The sequence below is a fragment of the Macrotis lagotis genome, chromosome 7 (genome assembly GCF_037893015.1).
Source record: "Macrotis lagotis isolate mMagLag1 chromosome 7, bilby.v1.9.chrom.fasta, whole genome shotgun sequence".
Classification (NCBI taxonomy): domain Eukaryota; kingdom Metazoa; phylum Chordata; class Mammalia; order Peramelemorphia; family Peramelidae; genus Macrotis; species Macrotis lagotis.
In genome coordinates this window covers 221,594,612-221,618,525 of record NC_133664.1, presented here as the reverse complement: position 1 = coordinate 221,618,525, position 23,914 = coordinate 221,594,612, and the positions used below count along the sequence as shown (strand labels likewise).

General features: G+C 33.8%; 2 protein-coding genes across 16 annotated transcripts in view; one reads left to right on the top strand and one right to left on the bottom strand.

Annotated features, from left to right (window-relative positions):
- The window catches only part of CACNA1C (calcium voltage-gated channel subunit alpha1 C), a 970,192-nt gene that overhangs the window by 7,852 nt on the left and 938,426 nt on the right, over positions 1-23,914 (top strand). The window lies entirely within an intron of this gene.
- Positions 1-23,914, bottom strand: part of DCP1B (decapping mRNA 1B) — a 100,808-nt gene that overhangs the window by 60,617 nt on the left and 16,277 nt on the right. For 8 of the 14 annotated variants that reach the window (XR_012470235.1, XR_012470236.1, XM_074194984.1 and 5 more), the window contains exons 3-4: positions 17,973-18,023; positions 15,306-15,433 (exon numbers count right to left, since the gene is read on the bottom strand). Coding sequence is in view for 12 of the 14 variants with exons in the window: in XM_074194984.1 (XP_074051085.1) it covers positions 15,306-15,433; positions 17,973-18,023 (179 nt within the window). In the remaining 2 variants the exon portion in view is untranslated. The remainder of the gene's footprint in view (positions 1-15,305; positions 15,434-17,972; positions 18,024-23,914) is intronic. The other 6 variants (XM_074194982.1, XM_074194983.1, XM_074194986.1 and 3 more) reach the window with 1 other exon arrangement.

Sequence of the window (23,914 nt, the reverse complement as noted above, 5' to 3'; positions counted from 1 at the left end):
TCTGGTTTTAATCAACTCTACAATCCATTTCCATTTATGGGAGAGTTCATCCTACTCACATTCACAGTTATGATTACTATTTATTTTTCTCCATCATATTGTTGCCTATTTATACTTTCTCTCTCTTTCACCCTGCCCCCTTATCAGAATTTTGCTTTTGATCACTACCACCACCCTAATCTACCCTGTCTTCATCAATTCCTCTTTACCTTTCCCCTCTTATTTCTGCCCTACCTTCCATCAGTCCCTCTTCCCTTTTCCCTCCTACTTTTCTATAGAGTAAGATAAATTTCTATACTCAACTGAATGTGTTATACCCATTTTGAGCCAAATCTGATGAAAGTTCAAACAATGCTCTTACCTCCCTTCTTTCCCTCTTCTGGTCTTTTACCCCTCTTCATGTGATGCAATTTATGCTATTCTGCCTCCCCTGTTCCTCTTCTCCCAGTATGATCTTTTTCTGTACTCCTTAATTTTTTAGATCATGACATCATAGTCAATTTATACCCACATTTTTCTAGCTATGGATACTTCATTCAACTGTGCTAAGACATAACATTCTCAAGAGTTATAGGTATTATCTTCCCATGTAGGGATGTAAAAAGTTTTTACCTTTTATGCTTCTCTTGAGTCTTGGATTAAAAGATAGAATTTTCTGTTCAGCGCTGGTCTTTTTCATCAAGAAAATTCCCTATTTCGTTGAATATCCATCTTTTCCCCCTGAAAGATTATGTTCAATTTTTCTGAACAGTTAATTCTTGGTTGTAATTCCTTTGCTTTACAGAATATCATACTCCAAGTCTTCCAATCCTTTAATGTAGAAGCTGCTAAGTCCCATGTAACCCTGACCATGGCTCCTTAATAGTTGAATTATTTCTTTCTGGCTGCTTATTTTCACCTTCACCTGAAAATTCTGGAATTTGGTTTCAATATGTTTGGAATTTTCATTTTTGGAACTCTTTCAGTAGGTGATCAGTGGATTATTTCAATCTTACCTCTTAACACCCATGTTTTATATGACCTAATCCAAGAAACCTAGCTTATCTGGCTCTCAGTTTTCTCACCTCTAAAAAAGATTGTATTTAAATAATGTTGAAGGTCCTAAGTATAAATCAATGATTCTAGGATTCTATATTTGGCATCAGTTTTCTTTTCCATTAAAATTGTATTTACAGTTAAGTGCTGTAACTGAACAATATAATGATAACGATGATGAAGAAAATAAAGCAAAAATATGTTGACTTGGATATGTTTATTTTTTAATTTTTAAATTAAAATCTTTAATGATGATTTGCATAGTGGGAAAGGAGTGAGGTTTCTACAGGGCTGGCCTTTGCTCAAATATTCAATGCATCTGTAGGTCCAAATTCAGGAATTCCCTCCAATGATGCAGAATATAATCTATTCAAGCCTATTCATCCTATACCTCTTGTCCATATCCTCCCAAAGGCTCATCACAGTAGACATACCCAATATGTTACATACTGAAGGCCTTCTTTAGTTTTTTCCAATGTTACAAAAGTGCCAGACCATCCTGACCGCCTATTTGCCATCCTTTGCTCTTAAAATGTGTCCAGACCATCTCCTCTTTCTATTATGCAATTCTTGGATAATATACTTTACTCCTGCTTTTCTTTAGAGTTCCTTCATTGGTTTTACATTGCATCTAGGTCTTGTTGGTATAAATTGTGTGGAAAAGTTATTGTTGTTGAGCTGCTTTTTTCAGTTGTGTCTGAGTCCTTATGACACCATTTTGGGATTTTCTTGCAAAGTTACTGAAGTATTTTTTTGGCCAGCTCATTTTTCAGATGAGAAATTGAGACAAATAAGGTTAAGTGACTTGCCCAAAGCCACACAGCTAGGTAATTAGAAAGTGTCTGAGGCCGGATTTGAACTTGGGTACTCCTGACTCCTGGGCCGATGCTCTACCCACTGTGCCACCTAGCTGTCCCCTAAGTGTGATGGTTCCACTACTCTTAATGGAGAAATGAGTTTGTGACTCTAATCTCTGCAAATTATTTTTATTTTTCTTTGATTTGTGGTCTTCTTTCTGTTTTCATCCTTGAATGCTCCTGGGATGATTTTGTATAGTTGGATACCTTGCCAGGCTTTCTTTAGACTGGACTTAGCCTCCAATGCTTCTTTCTGCTCATCATCCTTTAATCCTTTCCTGTAAGAGTTTAGACAAGTTTATATTCTAACATGGTGTTACTTTTGGCATCCTTTTGATTCCTTTTGTTAAATCAAATGTTTGTTAACTAAGGCACTTTCTGTTTGTATTTTTTTGGGGGGGAGGGAAGATTCCTCATTGTAGTAATTAATTTATAGTAGTTTAATTTCTGGATAAAATTATTAGAGATTACAATAATGTCTTCTCTGCTGTTTCTCATTTTTTCCTCATTTCTATTCTTGCAAGCTATAAATTCAGATTTCAGTTTTGATGCCTTGATGGGTTTCTTTTTCACAAAGCACAAATTCAAGATAACTCTTACATCTAAAGTATAATTTTTTGTCTATTAAAATATAACCATTTTCATTTTTTGTGATTTTTTTGGTACTTGCCATATCTATGGCCTAGCAAACCTATTTTTTAAAGAAAGCATTTATGATATAGAATTAGATGTCTTTCTGTCTTACATCTTTCTACTTTTCCATATATATTTCTTCACATCCTCACTTTTTCTTGTATTTACTGTGAAGTCACAAAGTATCAGAGAGTATGATCTTTTTGATTTGGAGCATCTTATCAGTTTCATAGAATTTCTCTACCATATTGTCCTCAACAACTTATGTTGCTGTAAACTTCAATTGTTTCTATAACAATCTTTCTGCAAAATCCTATCATTGGTATTGTGATATATAATGACTCTATGTTCCATGAAACAATGATTTCGGAATTTTTTTCCTGAAGACCAGCCTAGCTAATCAGGGGTGTGTGTGTGTGTGTGTGTGTGTGTGTATGTGTATGTATCCATCAATATCATTAGTAAACTGATCAAACAGTAATGAAATCTTCTTTTGGTCATGAAAACCTATAAAGAAAATAAAAGTTCTGTGTAACCCTCTCTTACTTGTATAGTGATGGTAGGCAGAATGGTGGTGGTAGGGGCAATAGAACCTAAGAATCACAGTTTTTAGTTTGTCAATAAACTTTAATTAGACTGTTGGTACTCTCAACGAGAGATCTTTGTCCAATGAACAAAGAAGAAAATTCTGTTAGAGGAACTGAATCCTATCAGAGCTGACAAGTAAAAGGAAGCAGGAAGTTAGAGCTGAGGATGGCTCAGAGATAGTCTTTGGAGGTAAAGAAAAGAGTTAGCAGTATAAGTACTACAAAAAGTTAAAAGAAATATTACTTAAAGAATTATAGTTTTCGCTAAATCTTTAAATAGATGTTCTGGTTGATAAAAAGCAGTATCAATAAGTCTAGGTCTAAGCCTCTGACATAAAACAATACACAACTCTACCTATACTGTTGGCAGCTTAATTCCCTATTCTACCTATTTCCTAGTTGGTACCTCATAAGTTATATGAAACAACTGAACTAATAAAATAATTTTTATAACCATTATTAATCTGGATATTGGAGAAGTTACACTAACATATATACATATATATACACACACACAAGAAGATAGTAGGAACCAATATCAACACTGTGTGTATGTACAAAATCATGCACACATGTGTATTCTTATGCTGCACATGTCATACTTTTGATATCATGTATCTCAAATGAGTCTTACTCAGTAAAATACATCCAGTTATATAGCCTCAAATTATGAAATGATCAGATATTCAAATCATGAAAGCTTGTTCTTTTTAAAATGCAAAATTTTCTCAAATGAAAATGAGACTTCCCAGTATTTAAGTAAAAAATTAAATCAAGGGCTCAATTATCTGGTATAGTAATTTCTTAAAATATTGTTGATTTTGAACACAGTAATCATTGAAAATTTCTAAGAACTTAAAGAATTATTAAGTGGAAGCAGAAGTCAACTTAACCTGATAGGTTGAAGAAAAGATAGCCAAACTTTTGAGTTTGGATCCTGCTGCCACATGTTCAGTAACACTAGCACAGTTGGAGACAGAACATTGGGACAAGGGTCAAGGACAACCATAGTTTAAACAATGCCTCAAATTCTTAAGGGTTGTGACCAAATAAAGGTACTTGAATGCTCTATACTACAGTTTACTCATCTGTTAAATGAGAAGACTGGCCTTCATAAGAGTCTTTTGATGTCCCTTCTAGCACTAAGTCTGAGATCCTCTAAAAGTAGCTGGTGGCAGTCAGGAAGACCTAAATTCAAATCCAGTTTTAGAAACACACTAGCTATGTTACTTTGGAAAAGTCCCTTAACTTGTCTGTTCCATTTCCTCATCTATAAAATGGGCATAAGAGTTTCCATCTCTCAGAGTTGTAAAGATTCCATTACCTAATATTTGTAAAATGTGCTTAGCACCATGCAGGCATAGAGCACATTGTAGGAGCTCTATAAATGCGTATTCCTCTTACCAATGCTGATCACCAATGACTCTAAAACTTCAGTCTCAGGGAGCTGCCTGAGGCACTAAAAGGTTAAGAGTCTTATCTAGAATGACAGAGCTAGTCTAGATGAGTGATAGAACTTGAACTTAGGTATTCCTGACTCTGAGATTGGTTTACTATCCACTGTTGTACTATTCTCCAGTTTGTTTTCACATGAAATCTAAGGGACAGACAGCACTGTCTGAAGATATTCCAGAAGGTTTCCAAGAAAGTGTGGCATCTGAGTTAGACTTTAAAAGATAGAAATTTAAGAGATCTCCTGGTCTGGTTGGAGGAGTGAATGGCAGCTACTTCTTACAGACTAGCAAAATCCAAAAAAGGTGCAGTAGATCAATAATGATTAAGAAATAATAATAATAATTTTTACAAAGTGGGCAGTTAGGTCATCTAGTGGATAGAGCACCTCCTGGAGTCAGGAGACCCTGAGTTCAAATCTGCTCTCAAGACACTTAATAATTTCCTAGCCGTGTGACATTGGGCAAGTAACAACCCCATTGCCTTGTTAAAACAAAGAAAGAAAGAAATAAAAAAACAAAAGTACAGTAAATATCTTTTTCCTACCAAATTGGCACAAGGAAATCCTCTGTAAACTGCAGAAAATAAGTATAAGACCTATCCAAAGTAGTTCAGGCAAATGCAGTGATTTGAGGGGAACTTTGGATATCAAGAACTTCAAGTGGCATAGTGAACCAACATATTTTGGTACCTATAGTTTCTTTTCCTATTCTTTGAGGAACAGATCTAGTATCACTAAATCAAAGAGTATTCAAAGTATTGTTTTATAAGAAATCATGAGCAGGTGAATTTCAAAAAAAAGTTTGGCAAGACTTAAAAGAACTGATGCGGAGTGAAGTGAGCAGAATCTATATACATTAAAAAAACGATGTGTGATGATCAACTAAGTTGGACTGAGCTCCTTACAGCAGTTTAATGAGCAGAAACAAATCTAAAAGATTTGTGATGAAAAATCTCAGCCATAATCCAGACTATGGAGTCTGAAGATAGACAAAAGCATACTATTTTTCACTTTTCAAAATTTCTTTTTTTCTCATGGTTCCTGCCCCCCCCTTTGTTCTGATTATTCTTTCCCAATATGACTAATATGGAAATATGTTAAACATGATTACACATGTAGAACACATAAGATTATTTGCTGTCATGAGAGGAAGGGGAGGAAAAAGAAGGAAGGCAGAAAAATATGGAACTCAAAATCTCACAACAAATCAATGTTAAAAACTATCTTTGCATGTAATAGGGAAAAAATATTTTTTTACTAATTTTTTTTTGCAAGGCAAATGGGGTTAAGTGGCTTGCCCAAGGCCACACGGCTAGGTAATTATTGTCTGAGGCCAGATTTGAACTCAGGTACTTCTGACTCCAGGGCCGGTGCTCTACCCACTGTGCCACCTAGCTGCCCTGGGAAAAATATTTTTAAAAAAGCATTTATAGTTTAGTGATTTTTTTGGACAAAGTTCCAAATTGACTTCCAGAATGTCTAGAACCAGTTCAGCTCCAACTATCCATTAATAAAACCTTTCTGATAACTCTTGAACACTTGTTATTTTCCTTTTTCTGTCAACTTTATCAATATGACAAATACAATGTAAAATATCAGTTGTTTTCATTGGTGATTTACAACTTTTTTTTTAAATGGTTATATGGATAGTTGGAAAAAATGTCAGAAACTGAAAAAGGCCTATGTAGCAGAAAAACAGAAGTAATACCTCCTCTTTAATGTCATTTCCACTGCTAAAATCTTATAAAGTTTCATACGGAATCATTTGGCAATCAATGCCAAGGGCTTAAATGGAAAAAAATATTCTTTTCAAGTAACTTTGGCTGTAATACATGAAAAAAAAACTTGCCAAGCTGTATCTCCCTAGGGGTTGCTTTCCAGTGTACTATTAAGTAACAAAACATTTTGAAGATTACTACTTTGAAAAATAGTTTGAAATTTGGTATTTTGACATCCTTCTTAATTTTATTTATTATTTCCCTTGAGAGTCTTGACTTTTGCTCCATCCAAATTAATTTTTATTATTTGTTAGTCTATTTATTTATTTTAGTCCTGTAAAGTAATCCTTTGGTAGTTTGATGAAGCAGATTAATTTACATAGTAATGACATTTTTATCATATTGTCTCAGTCTACCTATTTTTCTAAAGAGTGCTTTATAAGGGGTGGCTAGGTGGCACAGTGGATAGAGCACCGGCCTTGGAGTCAGGAGTACCTGGGTTCAAATCCGGTCTCAGACACTTAATAATTACCTAGCTGTGTGGCCCTGGGCAAGCCACTTAACCCCATTTGCCTTGCAAAAATCTTTAAAAAAAAGTGCTTTATAATTGTATTCTATAGTTCCCATTTCTTATAGTTTCTAGTAGGCATACTTCTAAGTATTTTATACATTTTTATTATTTCTCTTTTGTTCATGCTGGATTTTGCTATTAATATATAGAAATATTGATGGTGGGTTCATTTTATGTCCTGAAACTTTGAATATATGTTATTATTGCAATTAAATTTTTAGTTTCTCTAAATAAACCAGCATATCAGCTGCAAAAAAGTGCTAATTTTTATTTCTCTTTGATAATGCTTATTCTTTTAATTTTTTCTTTGCCTTATAGCTATAAATAGTATTTCTAGTACCATATCAATTATCTGAATATAAATTTTGAAATGTGAACAAGAGTAAAGAGAAATATAGAAAGTAAATTCATTTAGGAAACTGGAAAGGGACTAAATGAAAAGAGGGCAGTTAGGTGGCACAGTGGAAAAAATCAGCAAGGCCTAGGTTCAAATTCAGCCTCAAATATTTCTGAGCAAGTCACTTAACCCTATTCATCTCAGTCTCCTCATTTATAAAATGAGCTGAAAAAGGAAATTGTAACCCACTCTAGTATCTTTCTCAAGAAAATCCCCATAAGGGATCATAAAACATTTGACATTTCTGAAAATGACTAAACAAAAACAACAGGATGAAGAAATATTTGTATTCTGATAGGAAAAGAAAAAAGAAGAATTCCCTCAGACCTCTAATGTCTTTAAGTGTCACAAAGATAGGTAACAAAACAATCAGATATTCTCAGGATGGGTTTTTTTCCCTCTATTTTAATGATTCTTAAGGTAGAAATAAAGAGAATGGTAAAAGTAAAAACATAAGGAAAGAGATGAAACTATCTATTTCACAGAATCAGGGAATTCAAGAAGACAACTATAAATAATGAGAAAATGGAACCTCACTTTCATATGAACTCTACAGAAATACATTAAAATTCATTAAATTTAAGAAGGAAATGAGAAGAAGGGAAGGGGAGGAGGTTATGAAAGAAGGGACAACTGAATGGAACCCTAGTTTTTTTTAATTTTAAAATTTTTATTTTTTTAAGAAAGATTTTATTTATTGAGTATTGCAATTTTTCCCCATTCTTGCTTCCCTCCCCCCACAGAAGGCATTTTGTTAGTCTTTACATTGGTTCCATGTTATACATTGATCTCAGTTGAATGTGATGATAGAAAAATCATATCCTTAAGGAAGAAAAATAAAGTTTAAGATAGTAAAACTGCTTAATAATATAACATTTATGGAACCCTAATTTTGGAGAGAACATTATAAAGGGAAGATTAAAAGGTTTTTTGACTTGTCATGTTATTCTTAGGAGAATTATTTTCCTTAGCTTTCTCCTATGTATCCTGTCTTCAAGATCAAAATATTTTTGCAACCATGGATCCAATAATTTATATTCTGTCAATTATTTCTGTCACAGGGATAATACATTTTATTTTCACAATTCTTGTTTTTTTAAGTCATTTAGAGTATTATATTATGGTTCTATGTTTTCTACATGTTCCTTGACCTCATCAAGTCTCAATTCATTTTCCAATACTTTTATACTATTTATTTATAAATATCTGGACTCAAACTGATCTGGATGCCATTTGCCTTTATGTTATTAAAATCTTCCCTTTTGGTTTATCTGCCTATATTCAAAGTCTTCAACTGAGTTTTATCTCCTGAAGACTTTGGTAATTTGTCTTTTCTCATTAATTTATGTCTCCCTGGCCTCAGTCTTTGGTCCCAGTGACTTCTAGAGGAAAGACTTGACTCGGCTAGATTCTGGGCCCTTTACCTAAGACTCAGAGGTCATACACAATGGGGTCCTATCCCAGTTTTCTGTTTCTCCGTTTCTCAGTTCTTCTTGCTGAGCTTTACTGTAGCACAGAGCTACCTCAATGCTGATTCAGTCAGAACAAGCCTCTATCTTTTGGTTTTCTAAGGCAATGAGAAGAGGATAGGGACTGAGTTAAGTTCTTTTGCAAGCCCATGAGTTAGCCTGTGCAGTCTATACAGGCATGGTGCTTGGTGAGGGAGAAGGTAATGTGTTAGGCATTAGGGATTAGCATTCTCTATGTTAGTTCATCAAGTTTTTAACCTCAATACGAGTTCTTAGTGTCCTAGACCATGGAGAAATTATTTTATTTCTGGTACATAATTCCTATTTTGGGTATGTTTGAGAAGTCATGAGGATCAGAGAAATCTCCAGTCTCCATCTTGTTTCATTATCTGACCCAGAAAGGGAATTAAAAGGAAAGAAAGAAGGTTAAATATTGTTAATCAAAGACTAGAGGAAGGAGGAAAAAAGGGGAAGTGGAATGGACTGCTTCAATTACTGAAGCCTCTCTGCAATGGAGAATACCATCCTTATCCAGAGAAAGAACTGTGGAATTTGAACAAAGACCACACTATTACCTAAAATTTAAAAAAAAAACCCCTCATATCTTATTGTCTGATCTTACTATCTCTCATGTTTTTTGTTTCTTCCTTAAGGATATAATTTCTCTCTTATCACATTCAATTTGGATGAATGTATACTATGGAAACAATGTAAAGACTGACAAACTGAATTCTGGGGGGGGGGGGGGTGAGGGGGAGGGAAGAAAGATCCGGGGAAAATTGTAAAACTCAAAATAAAATCTTCCAAAAAAAAGAAAAACATGTTTAAAGTCAAGATATAAAACAAAAAAAATCAATACAAAATATAAATATGCTGAATGGCAGAGTATTCAATGTGTTAAAGGAAAAAACTACATAATGACAATATGAAGGCTAGAGATTTGAATGAATCTCTTTCAGACTGATAAATCTAGAAAAAAAAACAAGAAAAGATAGGTATGTTAGATGTCTAACAATTACTGAATGGGAATAGAAAGGGAGAAGTATATTTCTCATTTACTATGTGGCACATTTACAAAGACTGATGATGTATTAAGACATTATAACCTAATAAGAATCTGCATTAGCAGAAATGTTAAAAAAAACATATACTTTATTGACCACATTCAATAAAATTATGCTCAGTGAAGGGCCTCTGAAGATAGGATTAAAACTTAAAGATTAAATTTGTGAGTCAAAGAATAAACAATAGAAACAGAAAATTTCATCAAAGAGAAAGAAGAAAACAGCAGCCCAAGCTTTTGGGATGTATCCAAAAAAATCCTAGGGAGACTGTGGATCCTAAATTCTCTGAAAACATTCTGGGGATTAGAGATGACCAACTCTGAATCACATCTACATTCTTCCAATCAATCTAGGTTTAGAGAAAGGCAACACCAGAGTCCTAGAGAGATCCTATGAGAGACAAATTAAGTATGCAGATAGCTAAGTTTATATGACAGAACATACTCTGGACCCTAGGAACCTTCGGGGTACTCACAGAACTCCTGTCTGAGATCAGTATTAGCCAAGCCCAGTTTAGAAGAGTAATTTGGAATATTCTGAGTAGACCCAGTATGGTACTTTATGTCCAGCTAAGAAAGGATAAGATGTTTCTTCAAACCCATGACTATGGCTTGAACTCTGCTCTGAAGGGGCAGAATGCCTTGGGGCATTCCAACAAAGCATTCTAGGAAGCAGAGCCTGGGGTCAACCTTAGCCTAGTAGGGAAAACAGGGAGCTCTAGGCATGCTTCAAAGAAGGTCCAGTGCAAAGTGTGGGACGAAAGCAAAATGCAGTCCAAATAGTCCCTGAAATCCAAAGTTATAAGGGTAGAATCAGGGGAAGGACCCCAGGTTTTCCTCCAGCAGAGAGAGCCTGTGACAAGAGGGAAACTCCAGGCAGAGTCCTTGGAATCCCCTATACTAAGGAACTATGCACAAAATTCAGATTCAGAGTTTTACCAAAAAAGAAAGCTTCCCATGAGCAAACCAAGGAATATTTGAACTACCCTGAGAAAATATTTTAGTTTGATAAATACTCAAGGGATGAACAAGGCAAGAGCAATCTCAAATCTAAGTAAGGTCTGTGGGAAAAAAAAATGTTCTGACTAAAGGGACTTCAGGAGAACCTGGAAGAAATTAAATAAGAGATTCAAAATGGAAAAGCTAAGGAGGAAAGAAAACAATAGCTTACAACAAACAGTAGAAAAACTTACCAATGAACTGAATGCTCAGAAAAATTATAATGGACCAGACAGAAAACCCAAAAGAAGATAAGAAAGCAAAACAAACCAAACGAATGAAAATAAAACCAAGAAAATCTAAGTAATATAATATTTTTAAAAAGTTGCTTTGGAAAACAGGCTAAAGAAAAATAATCTATGAATTATCAGATGATCTGAAAATTATAATCAAAAAAGCCTAGATAACCTATTTTCTGGAAGTTTAACTGAAAACTGCCCAGAATTCTTAGAATGATAGGGCAAAATATGAAAATACAAAAAAAATCTACCAGTCATCTCCTGAAAGAAAGTTCAAAATGAATATTTCCAAGAACATCATATAGAAAATCCAGAGAGCTTTCAGGACAAAGGAAAAAGTACTACAGGCTGAGAATAAGGAGTTCAAATACTCAATTTCCTTTGCTGGATCATTATTCATAAAATGATCCCTGACTGTACCCAAAGGGTCTGTCTTGGGTCCTTTTCTTTTCTCTCTCTTCACTCTCTTTTGTGACCTCATTATCTCACAAGAATTTAATTATTATCCCTATGCTGATGACTTCTAAATTAGTTCTAGTCTAGCCAACTAGAAATTTTGAAGGCAATTAAGCTCTGGCAGATACAAAGAGGGGCAACAACAGTCTCTGCCCTCCAAAAGCTCTGTCCTGTGTTTATCTCAAATTCAACAAGTCAAAAAATTGAACTCATCATCTTTTCTTCTCTTCTGACTTCCCTGTTTCTACTCTCTGGGTCATCTCTGACCTCCTTCCTCTCATTGGTCCCACTACATCTTGCATCCATGGTCTTACTCATCCAGCTGCAACCTTAGTTCAGGCTTTCATCAACTATCACTTAAATTATTTCAGTCGCCTCTTAGCCCTGTCTCAAGGATTTCCTTTCTCCCTGAGTTGAGAAACTGACTATCCTAAGGTCACAATCCCTAGTCATATGCCTCCACACTCATCTACTGTACTCCTGAAGATTCAATCCAAGTCCTCCTCCAAAGCCAGGTCCCACTTGACCTTCCAGCTGGTTTGTACACTATGGGATCCAACCAAACCACCTTTCTGTTGGTTCCTACCTCTCTCTTGAAAGCCAAAGTTCCATTTTTTCTAATGAAACCTTTGCTAATGGGCCACATATCATTGCCTTGCCTCCTCCCCACTCCCCAAAGTGCCTCTTTATCTATTCTGTATCTTTTTATGTGTAGTTCCCCCCAGCTTAAATGCAAGTTCCTTGAGGGTAGAGACTGCTTCCACTTCAGTCTTTATTATCCTCAGGGCCTACTACTGGCCCAATACAATAAATTCATATTGATTGATTTAATGATAAGAGGAAGCTAACTCCACTAAAGAGGATTTATCTAGGGCACTAAGTGACTTGTCCAGGTCATACTTGAACCAGGTACATATCAGGTCATATTTGAACCAGGTTTTTCTGATTTCAAAGATCTACTGTCATGTTTCTTGAGAATTCTCTAAAGGGCTTTTAAAAATTTGAAATGCTAGACAAAAATACCTAAAAAGTTATAGAAGTACTTTTTGTGGTAGAAAAGAATTAGAAGCAAAGTAGATGTCTACTGATTGGAAAACAGATAAATTGTGACACATGAATATAAAGGAATATTATTGTGCTGTAAGAAATGATGGATATGATGAAAACAGAGAAACATGGAAAGACTTACATGCATTGAGGGAAAAAGAAGAGCCAAGAAAAAAATTTACACAATGATGATAATAATGTAAACAGAAAGAACTACTGCATTAGTAATTGACTATGAATGCTGAAAAATTCAAAAGAAAAAATTTGGCTCTGTAGAAGAGCTATAAGAAACTTCTCTCCAACTTCTTGGCAGAGTAGGGAAGATTGATGGATTTGGAACATGACATATCAGATTTTTTTAATATACTACTCAGATTTGCTGATTTTTTTATCTTCCTCTTTTTCTTTAAAAATCTTAAAAGATTTTTCACTTGGATAAAAGAAGAGGGATATAGCAAGAAATTTAGATGATTTAAAAACAAAAACTATATAAAAGCATTTGTTTAAAAATATAAATTGGATTTGGCTGTCCATTGTCTTCCTTTTCCTAATTATATTATATACTTGGTGTATTGCCTCAAAATTTGTAATGGATTTGAATTGCTAATCTCTTTAATCCTTATTTCTCATAAATTCAAGTAAACATATTTAAATAATCCTGATACAATGGTGCAGATCCTATCAAGGGAGAAAAATATTCCAAGGGAAAATGTAAATCAGACATTTGTTGTCACTATTCACTTTCATGCCAGTATGATAACACTAAGCAATCTGGAAAAATGCAATCAATTCTCAACAAAAGATAGTATTGTATTGAATTTTTTTCCTAACATGACTAAGCAGGATAGATGATAAAATCCTATCCTGACAAAATTTGAGATCTTTTTATTTTTATTCCTATAGCATGCAGGCTAACAGAAGGTCTTTATGACCAAAACACTTAAATCAATTCCACCATCAAGCTAAAGGGTGAACTATATAGCTCAGTTCATATTTTTGTGATAGGAAGTGATACTATTTCAGCAGGTCATGGGGAACAAAAAGGAATTCTGAGGAAGAGGCTCCCTAAGGAAAGCTAAACTAGTTAGTTTCTGAGTCATGTCTTTACAATATGATGACATTAACTCTAAAGTATGAAGTACTACATCATATAACAATGTGGGACAAATCTATACATATTTAATAGGTGACTTCAAGGCTAGTTCTTTATCGATTACACTACATTGATTCTATAGAGAAACTTAAAAATTCTAAAGCCAAATACAATTTTTATATCACCAAATTTATAATTACTCATTCAACAAGTAATGTAGGGCTATTACTACTATACTTTGGGTATCTTGTGGGACATAGTAAAAAAAAAAAAAGACAATTTCTTGGCCTTAGGAATATAAAGAAAAATATTTATAGGTTAGTAGAGTTAAAAAAAAACCTACTTACAAGGTTATTAACCATGCAAATGTTTTTATATAAATATATACACATATGAGAGTCACATTCATATACATATATATTCTTATTCTTTGCAAATTGTCGCTTATCTTCCTGGGCTATGGTCAAATATAACTTGTGAGAAGATACAACAGTGGATTGAAAAAAAAAAAGGACAAATTCTTTTGGTAGGATATAATTATTTGAATTAAAATTCAACCAGGTTTATTCAGTTAACTGATTCAATTTGCTATGTTTGATGTGTTGCAAAATTTTTAATTATAAAATAAAAAACAATTTTGGATTTTATTTTTCACTTATACAGTCCAACAGAGCATTCAAAAAGGCACTCTATATTGAATATCACAGTGATGCTTAGCCAGGATGGAGTGTCACCTGCTAAAATCTACATTTTCTGTTATAACTAATTTTATTTTTTGTTATATGTGTCTCTGTTTCCTAAGCAAGAATTCACCTGACTCAGACAATATTAGGCTAATTAAATCCATGATGGTACCAAAAGATAAAGTGATATAATTGCAGGAAGCTTATTATCATAATATTTAAATTGTCTCCTTTTAAATTTTTTCAAGGAAGAAGTTATTCCCTAATTAAATATGCCGTAAGAGGTTAGATCTATGCCTTAGATGATCACTTTGGAAGCTGAGTGGAAGATGAATTTGGGAGAGCAGGGAACAGAGAAAGGGAAATCAACCAAGATGCTAAAGCAAAAGGTCATGGTGGGAGGTGATAAAAGACTGAATTAGGGTGTTGGTGTTATGAGCAGAAAGAAATAGGGAGATGTGGGAGATATGGGGAAAGAAGAATCATCAGGTCTTTTTACTTTCAGGACTGTGTTTTTTTTTTTAAGACTTTTGCAAGGCAAATGGAGTTAAGTGGCTTGCCCAAGGCCACACAGCTGGGCAATTATTAAGTGTCTGAAGCCAGGTTTGAACTCAGGTACTCCTGACTCCAGGGTTGGTGCTCTATCCACTGCGTCACCTAGCCGCCCTGTGTTTTGCTTTGATAAATCAAATGCCCTTGAAAAAAAATTTATGACTATTTTGTAATAGAACAAGGATGAGTCCTGCTGTGGAAAAATGTTTGCTAAAGATTCCTGTATCCGTTTGATATTTTCATTGAAGGTATCCTTGATACATGTGTATAGAATTCTAAGAAAGATCTATAAAGATGAGTGAACAAATCAGATAGGCATTGCCCAAATTTTAATCACTGCTGACCATCTGAACCACTGAAATAAAATAGCAAAGGTTTCTATAGTGTAATTTAAAAACACACATTAGGACATCAAAAGAAACAACTACTTAGTGTATTTGGAGAACTACTCACATCTGGCATTCCTATATAGAAGAAAAGGATCCTGAAGTTGGAAATCCAGGTCTTTAGTGATGGGTTCAGTTCTGTTTTCCATGCTCAATCTATTCATAATGGTGAAGCCATGCTTGGGAGAAGCTGACCTGAAAATCACCATAAGAAAAAAGTTATTTATAAGTTGTTATGGTGCAGTTTTTACTTTGTCAAGTCCTAATCTTTTTGCTTCTATTCATATAACTTAACTAGAGATCAGGGGTTTTTAAACTTTTTTTTTGTCATGGCCATCTGCTGAAGTCTATGGACCCCTTCTCAGAATTATGTTTTTAAATAGCTAAAATCATATACATATGTATATATATATATATATATATAGGATTACAAAGGAAATTTTTTTGAAAAAAAAAAAGACATAATTTTCCCATTCAACTTTAAAGACCCTTCAAATTTATCCACAGATCCCAAGAGGTCCAAGGATGCCAAGTTAAAACTTAAGCTTTAGATAAAACCCTTTCCTTTACCAATCTTTTTTTGTCTGTACAAATATAAAGCAGCATTTCATAATTTTTGGTGATAATGCTCTAATACAGCTTTAATGTAGCACTTAACTTTATGCCACTGATTTATCAATTAATACTTTCCTTCAAAAATAATCTTGTATATGGGGCAGCTAGGTGGCATAGTGGATAAAGCACCGGCCTTGGAGTCAGGAGTACCTGGGTTCAAATCCGGTCTCAGACACTTAATAATTACCTAGCTGTGTGGCCTTGGGCAAGCCACTTAACCCCATTTGCCTTGCAAAAACCTTAAATAAAAGAAAAAAAAAAGAAAAGAATCTTGTATCATTCAATTTTATTGTGTGTGTGTGTGTGTATGTATGTCCTGCTTCTCTGTTTTCCTATCAATTTAAAATGTCATAAAAATAATCTAGACACAATAAAATTCACAATTTCATAAATGAATTGTTTTTTTCTGTTCCTCTATATACTGAAATGTTGGTGTTTGTCAAATTCATAAGAGAAAAGGAACATTTTTTAAAATATATGAGTATATTCAAGGATATTAATGAAGACTGAGAAAGGAACAGATTTGCTTATGATAAATCACATCTTTATGAACAAAAGACTGATTGAAAGATAAAATACAAGATTCCACTGTATTTATTTTTTACTGATTATGACGCATCTCTCAAATACATGTCAAATTTACGTAAGATTCCTTGGAACTATACAACAAAAATACCCTCTAATAATCTTCTGATCTTCAAGCATTGAAATCAGGGAGCAATAAGTTCATTAAAGCATCAAAGTGACAGAATTGATAAAGCACAGAGTCCAAGTAATGGAGAGAATGAAATCTTCCAGATGCTATTGTTTGCAAACGACATTTTGCAAATGAAACACTTCATAGAAATCTGACAAACTTAATAACCACTCAAACAAGTTCAACTTAAATATCTACACAGTAATAATCAAGTAGATGAATTCAACTAGGTACTGATTAGTACAAATAAGGACTCTCCCTGAATTGGTTGCATTATTTAAATTCACACTACATATCTTCATTGAGCTGAATTTCAAGTATTGCAAATTCAAATACATGTGACCCATATAGGAGAATCTTTTCATATGCACTTACCAGGCTGAAAAATCTATTTTCCAGATTATGATATGCAACTGGATTAACAATCTGTAGCATATGTCTGGCAGTATGTGCATATATGCATTTAACATAAAATTATTGCAAATAGAAAATGAATTGGGCTCAGAATTACAGAGGAAGAAGAGAAAAGGATGAATTGCTTTTCAAGAATTGCTTCATTATAAAATAGATAACTATATTTTTAATACTACTATCTTCTGGTATTGCTATATGATATTGCCACAAGTTGACTTGTAGAATGCCAGAGTTACCAAAACGAAATTGAGTAACACACAAAGAATAACAGAAAGGAGTATTACAACCAATGATGAACAAGGTATTATAAAGGAGAAATAGAATAAAAAAGTCATAAAAATGTTTTAAAGGAAAGGAAAACTGTCTAGTAAATAGATGAGAGTATGAGAAAATCAAAGGACGGTTTATGAACTCTATTATCTTCATAATGTCAAAAGAAAATGAGGAAAGTATCCAATCATTGCATGCTGAAGAATATAATGGAAGGATATAGACATAAGAATAAGCAGGCATCATTTGGGGTATGAGGCAATGCCCACATCAATACGATTTCAGAACCAATAGAGAGTTTTGTTTCTTAAACCACACTGAAAGCTTTTTTTAAAAACAGGATCACTGTCTTCCTTGAACCCCCAAGAATGCTTAACATAGTGTTAATAACTTAATTGTTTCTGTGGATTGATTTGTTACTATGACCAATATTTGAGAAACTGTTGACAAAAATGTGTTTGATTAAAACTGAAAGATGTGAAATTTCTTTGACAAAAGATATAAAAAGTTACTGAACTTGCCAACAAGTATTATAAAATTAAAGTATAAATAATCTTACTGAAATATCATTAGGAACTATATTTCCCATGATATAAAATATAAGGAAATCTGGGATACTTAAAAAGGAGATATACAAGTTTTTCTTCTGGGGTGGCTAGGTGGCGTAGTGGATAAAGCACCGGCCCTGGGGTCAGGAGTACCTGGGTTCAAATCCGGTCTCAGACACTTAATAATTACCTAGTTGTGTGGTCTTGGGCAAGCCACTTAACCCCATTGCCTTGCAAAAACCTAAAAACAAACAAAAAACAAACAAAAAAAAAGGTTTTCTTCTACAATTAAAGATTATTGTTTAGAGTTATAGTAGTTTATATCATTATCATTTTGTCCTAACAGGTTCTCATTTTTAAAAAAATTTTTTTACAGGTTCTCATTTTAATAATATACAAGTCAAGATCAGTTTTTCCAGAGGCACTAACTTTAGCAGTGGGTATCTCTACATATTCTGCATTATGAGAAAAAATCATAAGAGGAAATAAGAGCAAGAAAAGAGGAAAGAATTAGATCTTTTTCTATAAGAGTCAGAATTTGATTTCTTCAGGTATTTGAGGAATATCAAGATGCTTTCTCTTCAGATATCTTAAACAGTTCAAAAATTTTTCTTCCACTAATAAACACATTTTCTTTCCTTCCCCCTCCTCACCTCAAAAGAAGAAAAAAAAATCTTACAATAACAATACATAGTGAAGCAAAATTGATTTCCACACTGGCCATAAGTTTATTCTCTGTCAAGAATTGGGTAGCATGCTTCCTTATCTATCCTCTGGAGCCATAGAGGGAAGTTATACTAATCAAAGTAGGTGGAAGTTACTGGGTCTATATCCTGAAGAGATCATGAAAAAGGGTAAAATCATTACTTGTACAAAAATATTCAATCAGCCCTGTCTGTGGTGGCAAAGAATTGGAAATTGAGTGAATGTCCATTAATTGGGGAATGGCTGAACAAATTATGGTATATGTATGTTATGGAACACTACTGTTCTATTAGAAACCAGGAGGGATGGGAATTCAGAGAAGCCTGGAAGGATTTGCATAAAATGATGCTGAGTGAGATGAGCAGAACCAGAAGAACATTGTACACCATAACAGCAACATGGGGTTGATGATCAATCTTAAAGGACTTGCTCATTTCATCAGTGCAATAATCAGGGATAATTTTGGGGTATCTGAGATGAAGAATACCATCCATTTCCGGAGAAAGAATTGTAGAGTTTGAACAAGGACCAAAGACTATTTCCTTTAATTAAATAAAAAAACAACCGTTATCCCATTATGTAATTTTGCTATCTCTTATATATTATTTTTTTCTTAAGCATATGATTTCTCTTTCAACATATTCAATTTAGATAAATATATAGCATGGAAACAATGTAAAGACTCTCAGATTGCCTTCTGTGGGGGATAGGGGGAAGGAAGTGAGATTAGGGGAAAATTGTAAAATTCAAAAATAAATAAAAACAAAAAAACTCCCCCCCCAAAATAGATGGAAGTGACATTAATTAGAATTTTTTTAATTCTTTCAAAGTTATTTGTCTTTACAAAATTGTGTTACTGTATACATTTTCCTTCCAGCTCTATTCACTTCATTCTGCATCAATTCAAGTTTTCCCAGATTTTTATGAAATAATCCTTTTTGTAATTTCTTATGGCACAATATTTCATTATATTCATATCCCATAATTTATTCATTCTTCAACTGATAGACAACTCCTTAGTTTCCAGTTCTCTGACATACCAAATATATAGCAGCTACAAATGCTTTTATCATTTGTATCATTTTCCTCTTTCTTATCTAGCAATTAAGAGATAACTAGAGAAAAAAAGACATAACTGATAACTACAATTGAATAATGAGGTCCAAAGCTATTTAACAGATGTCTTAGAATAAACTAAAAGAATTAGAAAGTAGAGGGGTGGCTAGGTGGCGTAGTGGATAAAGCACCGGCCTTGGAGTCAGAGTACCTGGGTTCAAATCCGGTCTCAGACACTTAATAATTACCTAGCTGTGTGGCCTTGGGTAAGCCACTTAACCCCATTTGCCTTGCAAAAACCTAAGGAAAAAAAAGAATAGAAAGTAGAGACAACTCTCAATAAGTTGAGCCACAACAAAGATGAAAAATATAGAATTATAGTTAGTAGAATAGTTGGACCAATTTGGGTTTTTTTAAGAATAGGGAACAAACACATGGATGTGTTTAAAACATATGAAGGAGCTAGTAGATAAAGATAAGAGAGAATAGGAATGATGGTGAGGGCAACTTGCTGGAAAGATTAGGAAAGGATGAGATCAAGTACTCATGCAGAAGGATTTGTCCTGGTAAGGAAAGAGGAGATAGTGGAGTGTTAGGGACTGTTGTGTGTGGGAGTGCTGTGAACCTTCATTCACCCAGTGTCCTTGAGCACCAGAGCCTTATTTTATTAAGTGCTATGGGAGTGGGTGTGGATCAGAGACTGGGAAGGATATTTAAGCATTTGTATTTTGGTGAATAAGCAGAGACCTTGGTGTACAAAGGGAGAACTTGTCTTCCTTGTCTCAGACTCAACAGTGGTGAGTTAGAAATAACTGAGTAATATGAGATGAAGAAAGGGGAAATGGGAGTCTTCAATACAAGGTGTCAATTTTTTTTTATTTTTTTGGCATAAGGCAAAATGGTGAATGGGGATGCTGCTATGGAAAGTTTGTAGATAGAAAAGAAAGCTTGGAATAGTTGCTATGAAGAATGGGACTGAACAAAGTGATTAGAAAAAAGTACAAGGACTACCTTGTTAAAGTAAAGATTGTATAATGATGAACTGATTCATCAAGGTAGAGATTAGAAGGGAAGAGAATGTAGCCAGTGTAGGGGTGATGGCCTAGGGAAGAACTAAGAGATGGAGGGAATGGAAGTCATGATGAAGAACAGAGTTAGTGGTCACAAAAACCTAAAAGGGAGAAGGGGATATTCAATGCTGTTAAATGCTGCAGAAGAGCCAAGAAACACTGAGGAATGAGTACTAAAGATGCATTTTCAGTTGAATGATAAGGTCAGAAAACTAGACTGCAAACTTAGAAAAGAGGAAATGAATGTACCAAGTACAGCTGACTTTCTCAAGGAATATAGCTGAGAAGGTAAAGAGAGATAGGAAGACCGAGAGGGTCTTTGAAGATGGGAGGGAGATGAGAGTACTTATAGGAAGCAAGGATGGATTCAGAAGATAATAGATTAAAGATTAGAGATGAAGTGGGGATGACAGCAGGAGCAATCTCTAGAGAAGACAAGAGGGATGAGATCAAGGATATCTATGTAGAACAGTAGTTTCTAGCAAGAAAAAAGTCACCTCTATATTTGATATAGGAGTAAAGGAAAAGATGCCTGACATTTAATTTCTACTTTTTTTGTGTAAGCTTTACAATACATACAATTATTAGCAAAATAGTATAGCTATATACAGTTCATCCTCATTTTTCAGAGATTCCATATTTGTAAATTCTCCTGCTGCCTAAAATTTGTAATCCCCCAATCAGTATTCATGGGGCTTTCTACTTCATTCATGGACATGGTAAGAATAGCAAAAACTTTGTGTCACATGACATACATGTTCCAGCTGAGTTCAAACAAGGCAAGAGAATTCTTGTTTCAGCTTTTGTAGTATAAATAAGTATCCTTTTTCATGGTTATGTTAAGTGCTATCACATTTGGGGGGGGGGTTGGGTCTACCCTCAGGGAGTTTTAAGATGATATATACATAAAATGATACAAAAAGAGTGAAAAGAAATCCAAAGAGAGGGAAGATCAGACTGATTATGAGGATAAAGGTGGACTTATTAGAAAGAATGGCATAAGATTTGGACTTTAAAAGAATGAGTAGAGATATCACAAGGGCAGAATTGGCCAGATTTGGTTCATGATTATATGAGGGTAAAGTTAAAGCTAACAATATTATTTCAACTTGGGAAACTGAGTGAATAGTGGTCACCACTGACATCAAAGTGAGCAAATTTAAGGGAAAGACAAAGTTCCATTTTGGACATGACTTTAATAAGATTATGTCTTTTACCTCCTTTCTTGTATCATGGCACCTACAGCAATGAGTGCCTTCTATGTTATAAGAAAGCATCAACTGTTTGCTGATGAATTTAACCAGAGCATTCTATAAATACAACAATACACCTGTCTCCTTTCTATTCTCAGTACTACCACCTAAATTCAGCTGTGTGACTGTGACAATATGTGTGTATCTATTTTTTATATATATAAATATATCTGTAATATACATATGTTACTAATTTCCTTAACTTCACTTTAGCAGCATTTCAGGTGAAAGAATGACTATCAATGGCATAAATCCACACTAAATCTCTTTCCATCTATGGTGATTTAAAAAAAAATTTTAAGTTCTAATGATGCTAAGTTTGAAGAATCAGTTTTTTAACGTAAAAAAGGGGGGGTGGTTCTATTTTAAATGCTATTTAATCTTCTTAATAGTAATAAATACCAAGCAGCAAAAAGATCTTTTTAATCAATTAACATTTGTAAATCCTACATTCTAACTGTAATACATTTCAACATTTATTTAATATTTTGCCTTTAAAACCATCAACAACAAAAATTTAACTCTATTTAAAACATGATGGTTATATATATAATACCAAGCCTATTTTTGGACTTAAATTTTATTTCAAGAGTCTTACTCACCAGCATATATATTCTCAATTGATTAAAAAGCATTTATGAGAAGAGGGGGAGTCAAGCTGGCAAAGGGATTAGTATTTTTGCTTAACACTTCCAACACATCTCCTACACAACAATCTACAAAATGCACCAAACCAAATTCTGATTAAAAAAAAAGTCAAGGAAAAAGGTCAGAGTAAGTAATTTTGTTTTAGTCCAGTGCAATTTGGGCAGGCAGACAGGAATCACGTAGGGGTTGGGGGAGGGGGGGAAGTGTCAGGGCTGGCTAAGAGTATAGATGCTGGTTCAAGGTCAAGGAGAAAATACTGCAAGCATTATTAAAGAACTAAAAGAAATAATTCAGGTACTTTGTCACCAGTGTGGATCACAAAAGATTTTGCAGCCACCAATAAAAAGTAATAGGAAGACTTGGAATATGATATTTCAAAAGACAAAGGATTTAGAATTATAACAAAGAATAATCTTTCCAGTAAAACTGAGTATAATCCTACCAGGAAAAAATGAATATTAAATGAAATAGAAGACTTTGAAAAATTCTTGAAAAAAGCAAGAGGTGAGTAGAGAATCTGATATTCAAACAGTAGACACAAGGAAATCATAAAAAGGTAAATATGAATGAGAAATCATAAGAAATCATAAAAAGAACAGGTTTAAACTATTTTCAATAATAAATGTAAATTATTAGGAATTTATTATCATCAATGCTCTGAGATAATGACAACAATGAGTCAACTTACCAAAATTTGTAGAATGTAGTCAAAGCAGTAATTAGGTGAAAATATATATTTCTAAATACTTATATCAATAAAATAAAGAAAGAATAGCTAAACAAATTGAGAATACAACTAAAAAAAGTTGGAAAATCAACAAATTAAAACCTTCCAATGAAATTTCAAAATAAACATACTGACAACCAAAGGAGAATTAAAATAAAAATAAAAACCATTGAACTAATTAATAAAACTAGAAGATAGTTTTCTGGAAAAAGAAGAGAAAACAACTGACAGTTTGACAAAAATAAATAAGTTAACCAAATTACCAGCATCAAAATTTTTTTTTTAAAAAGTGAATTTAGGGGCACCTAGATGGTGCAATGACTAGAGCACCAGCCCTGGAGTCAGGAGGACCTAAGTTCAAATCCTCCCTCAGACACTTACTAATACCTAGTTGTGTGACCTTGAGTGAGTCACTTAACACCACTGCCTTGCAAAAAAGAAAAAAGTGAATTCATAACTAGCCATGATGAAATAAAAGTAATTATTAGGTTACTAGGGACTATATACTCTAGGTATATGCCCAAAAAACTGACAATCTTAATGGAATGGATAAATATCTACAAAAATTGCACATACAAACAGAATAGGAAATCAAATACTACAATTGTCTTAGAAAGAAAAAATTTAACAAGATACAAATGAATTCCCTATGGGGATAAAAATACCACAGACC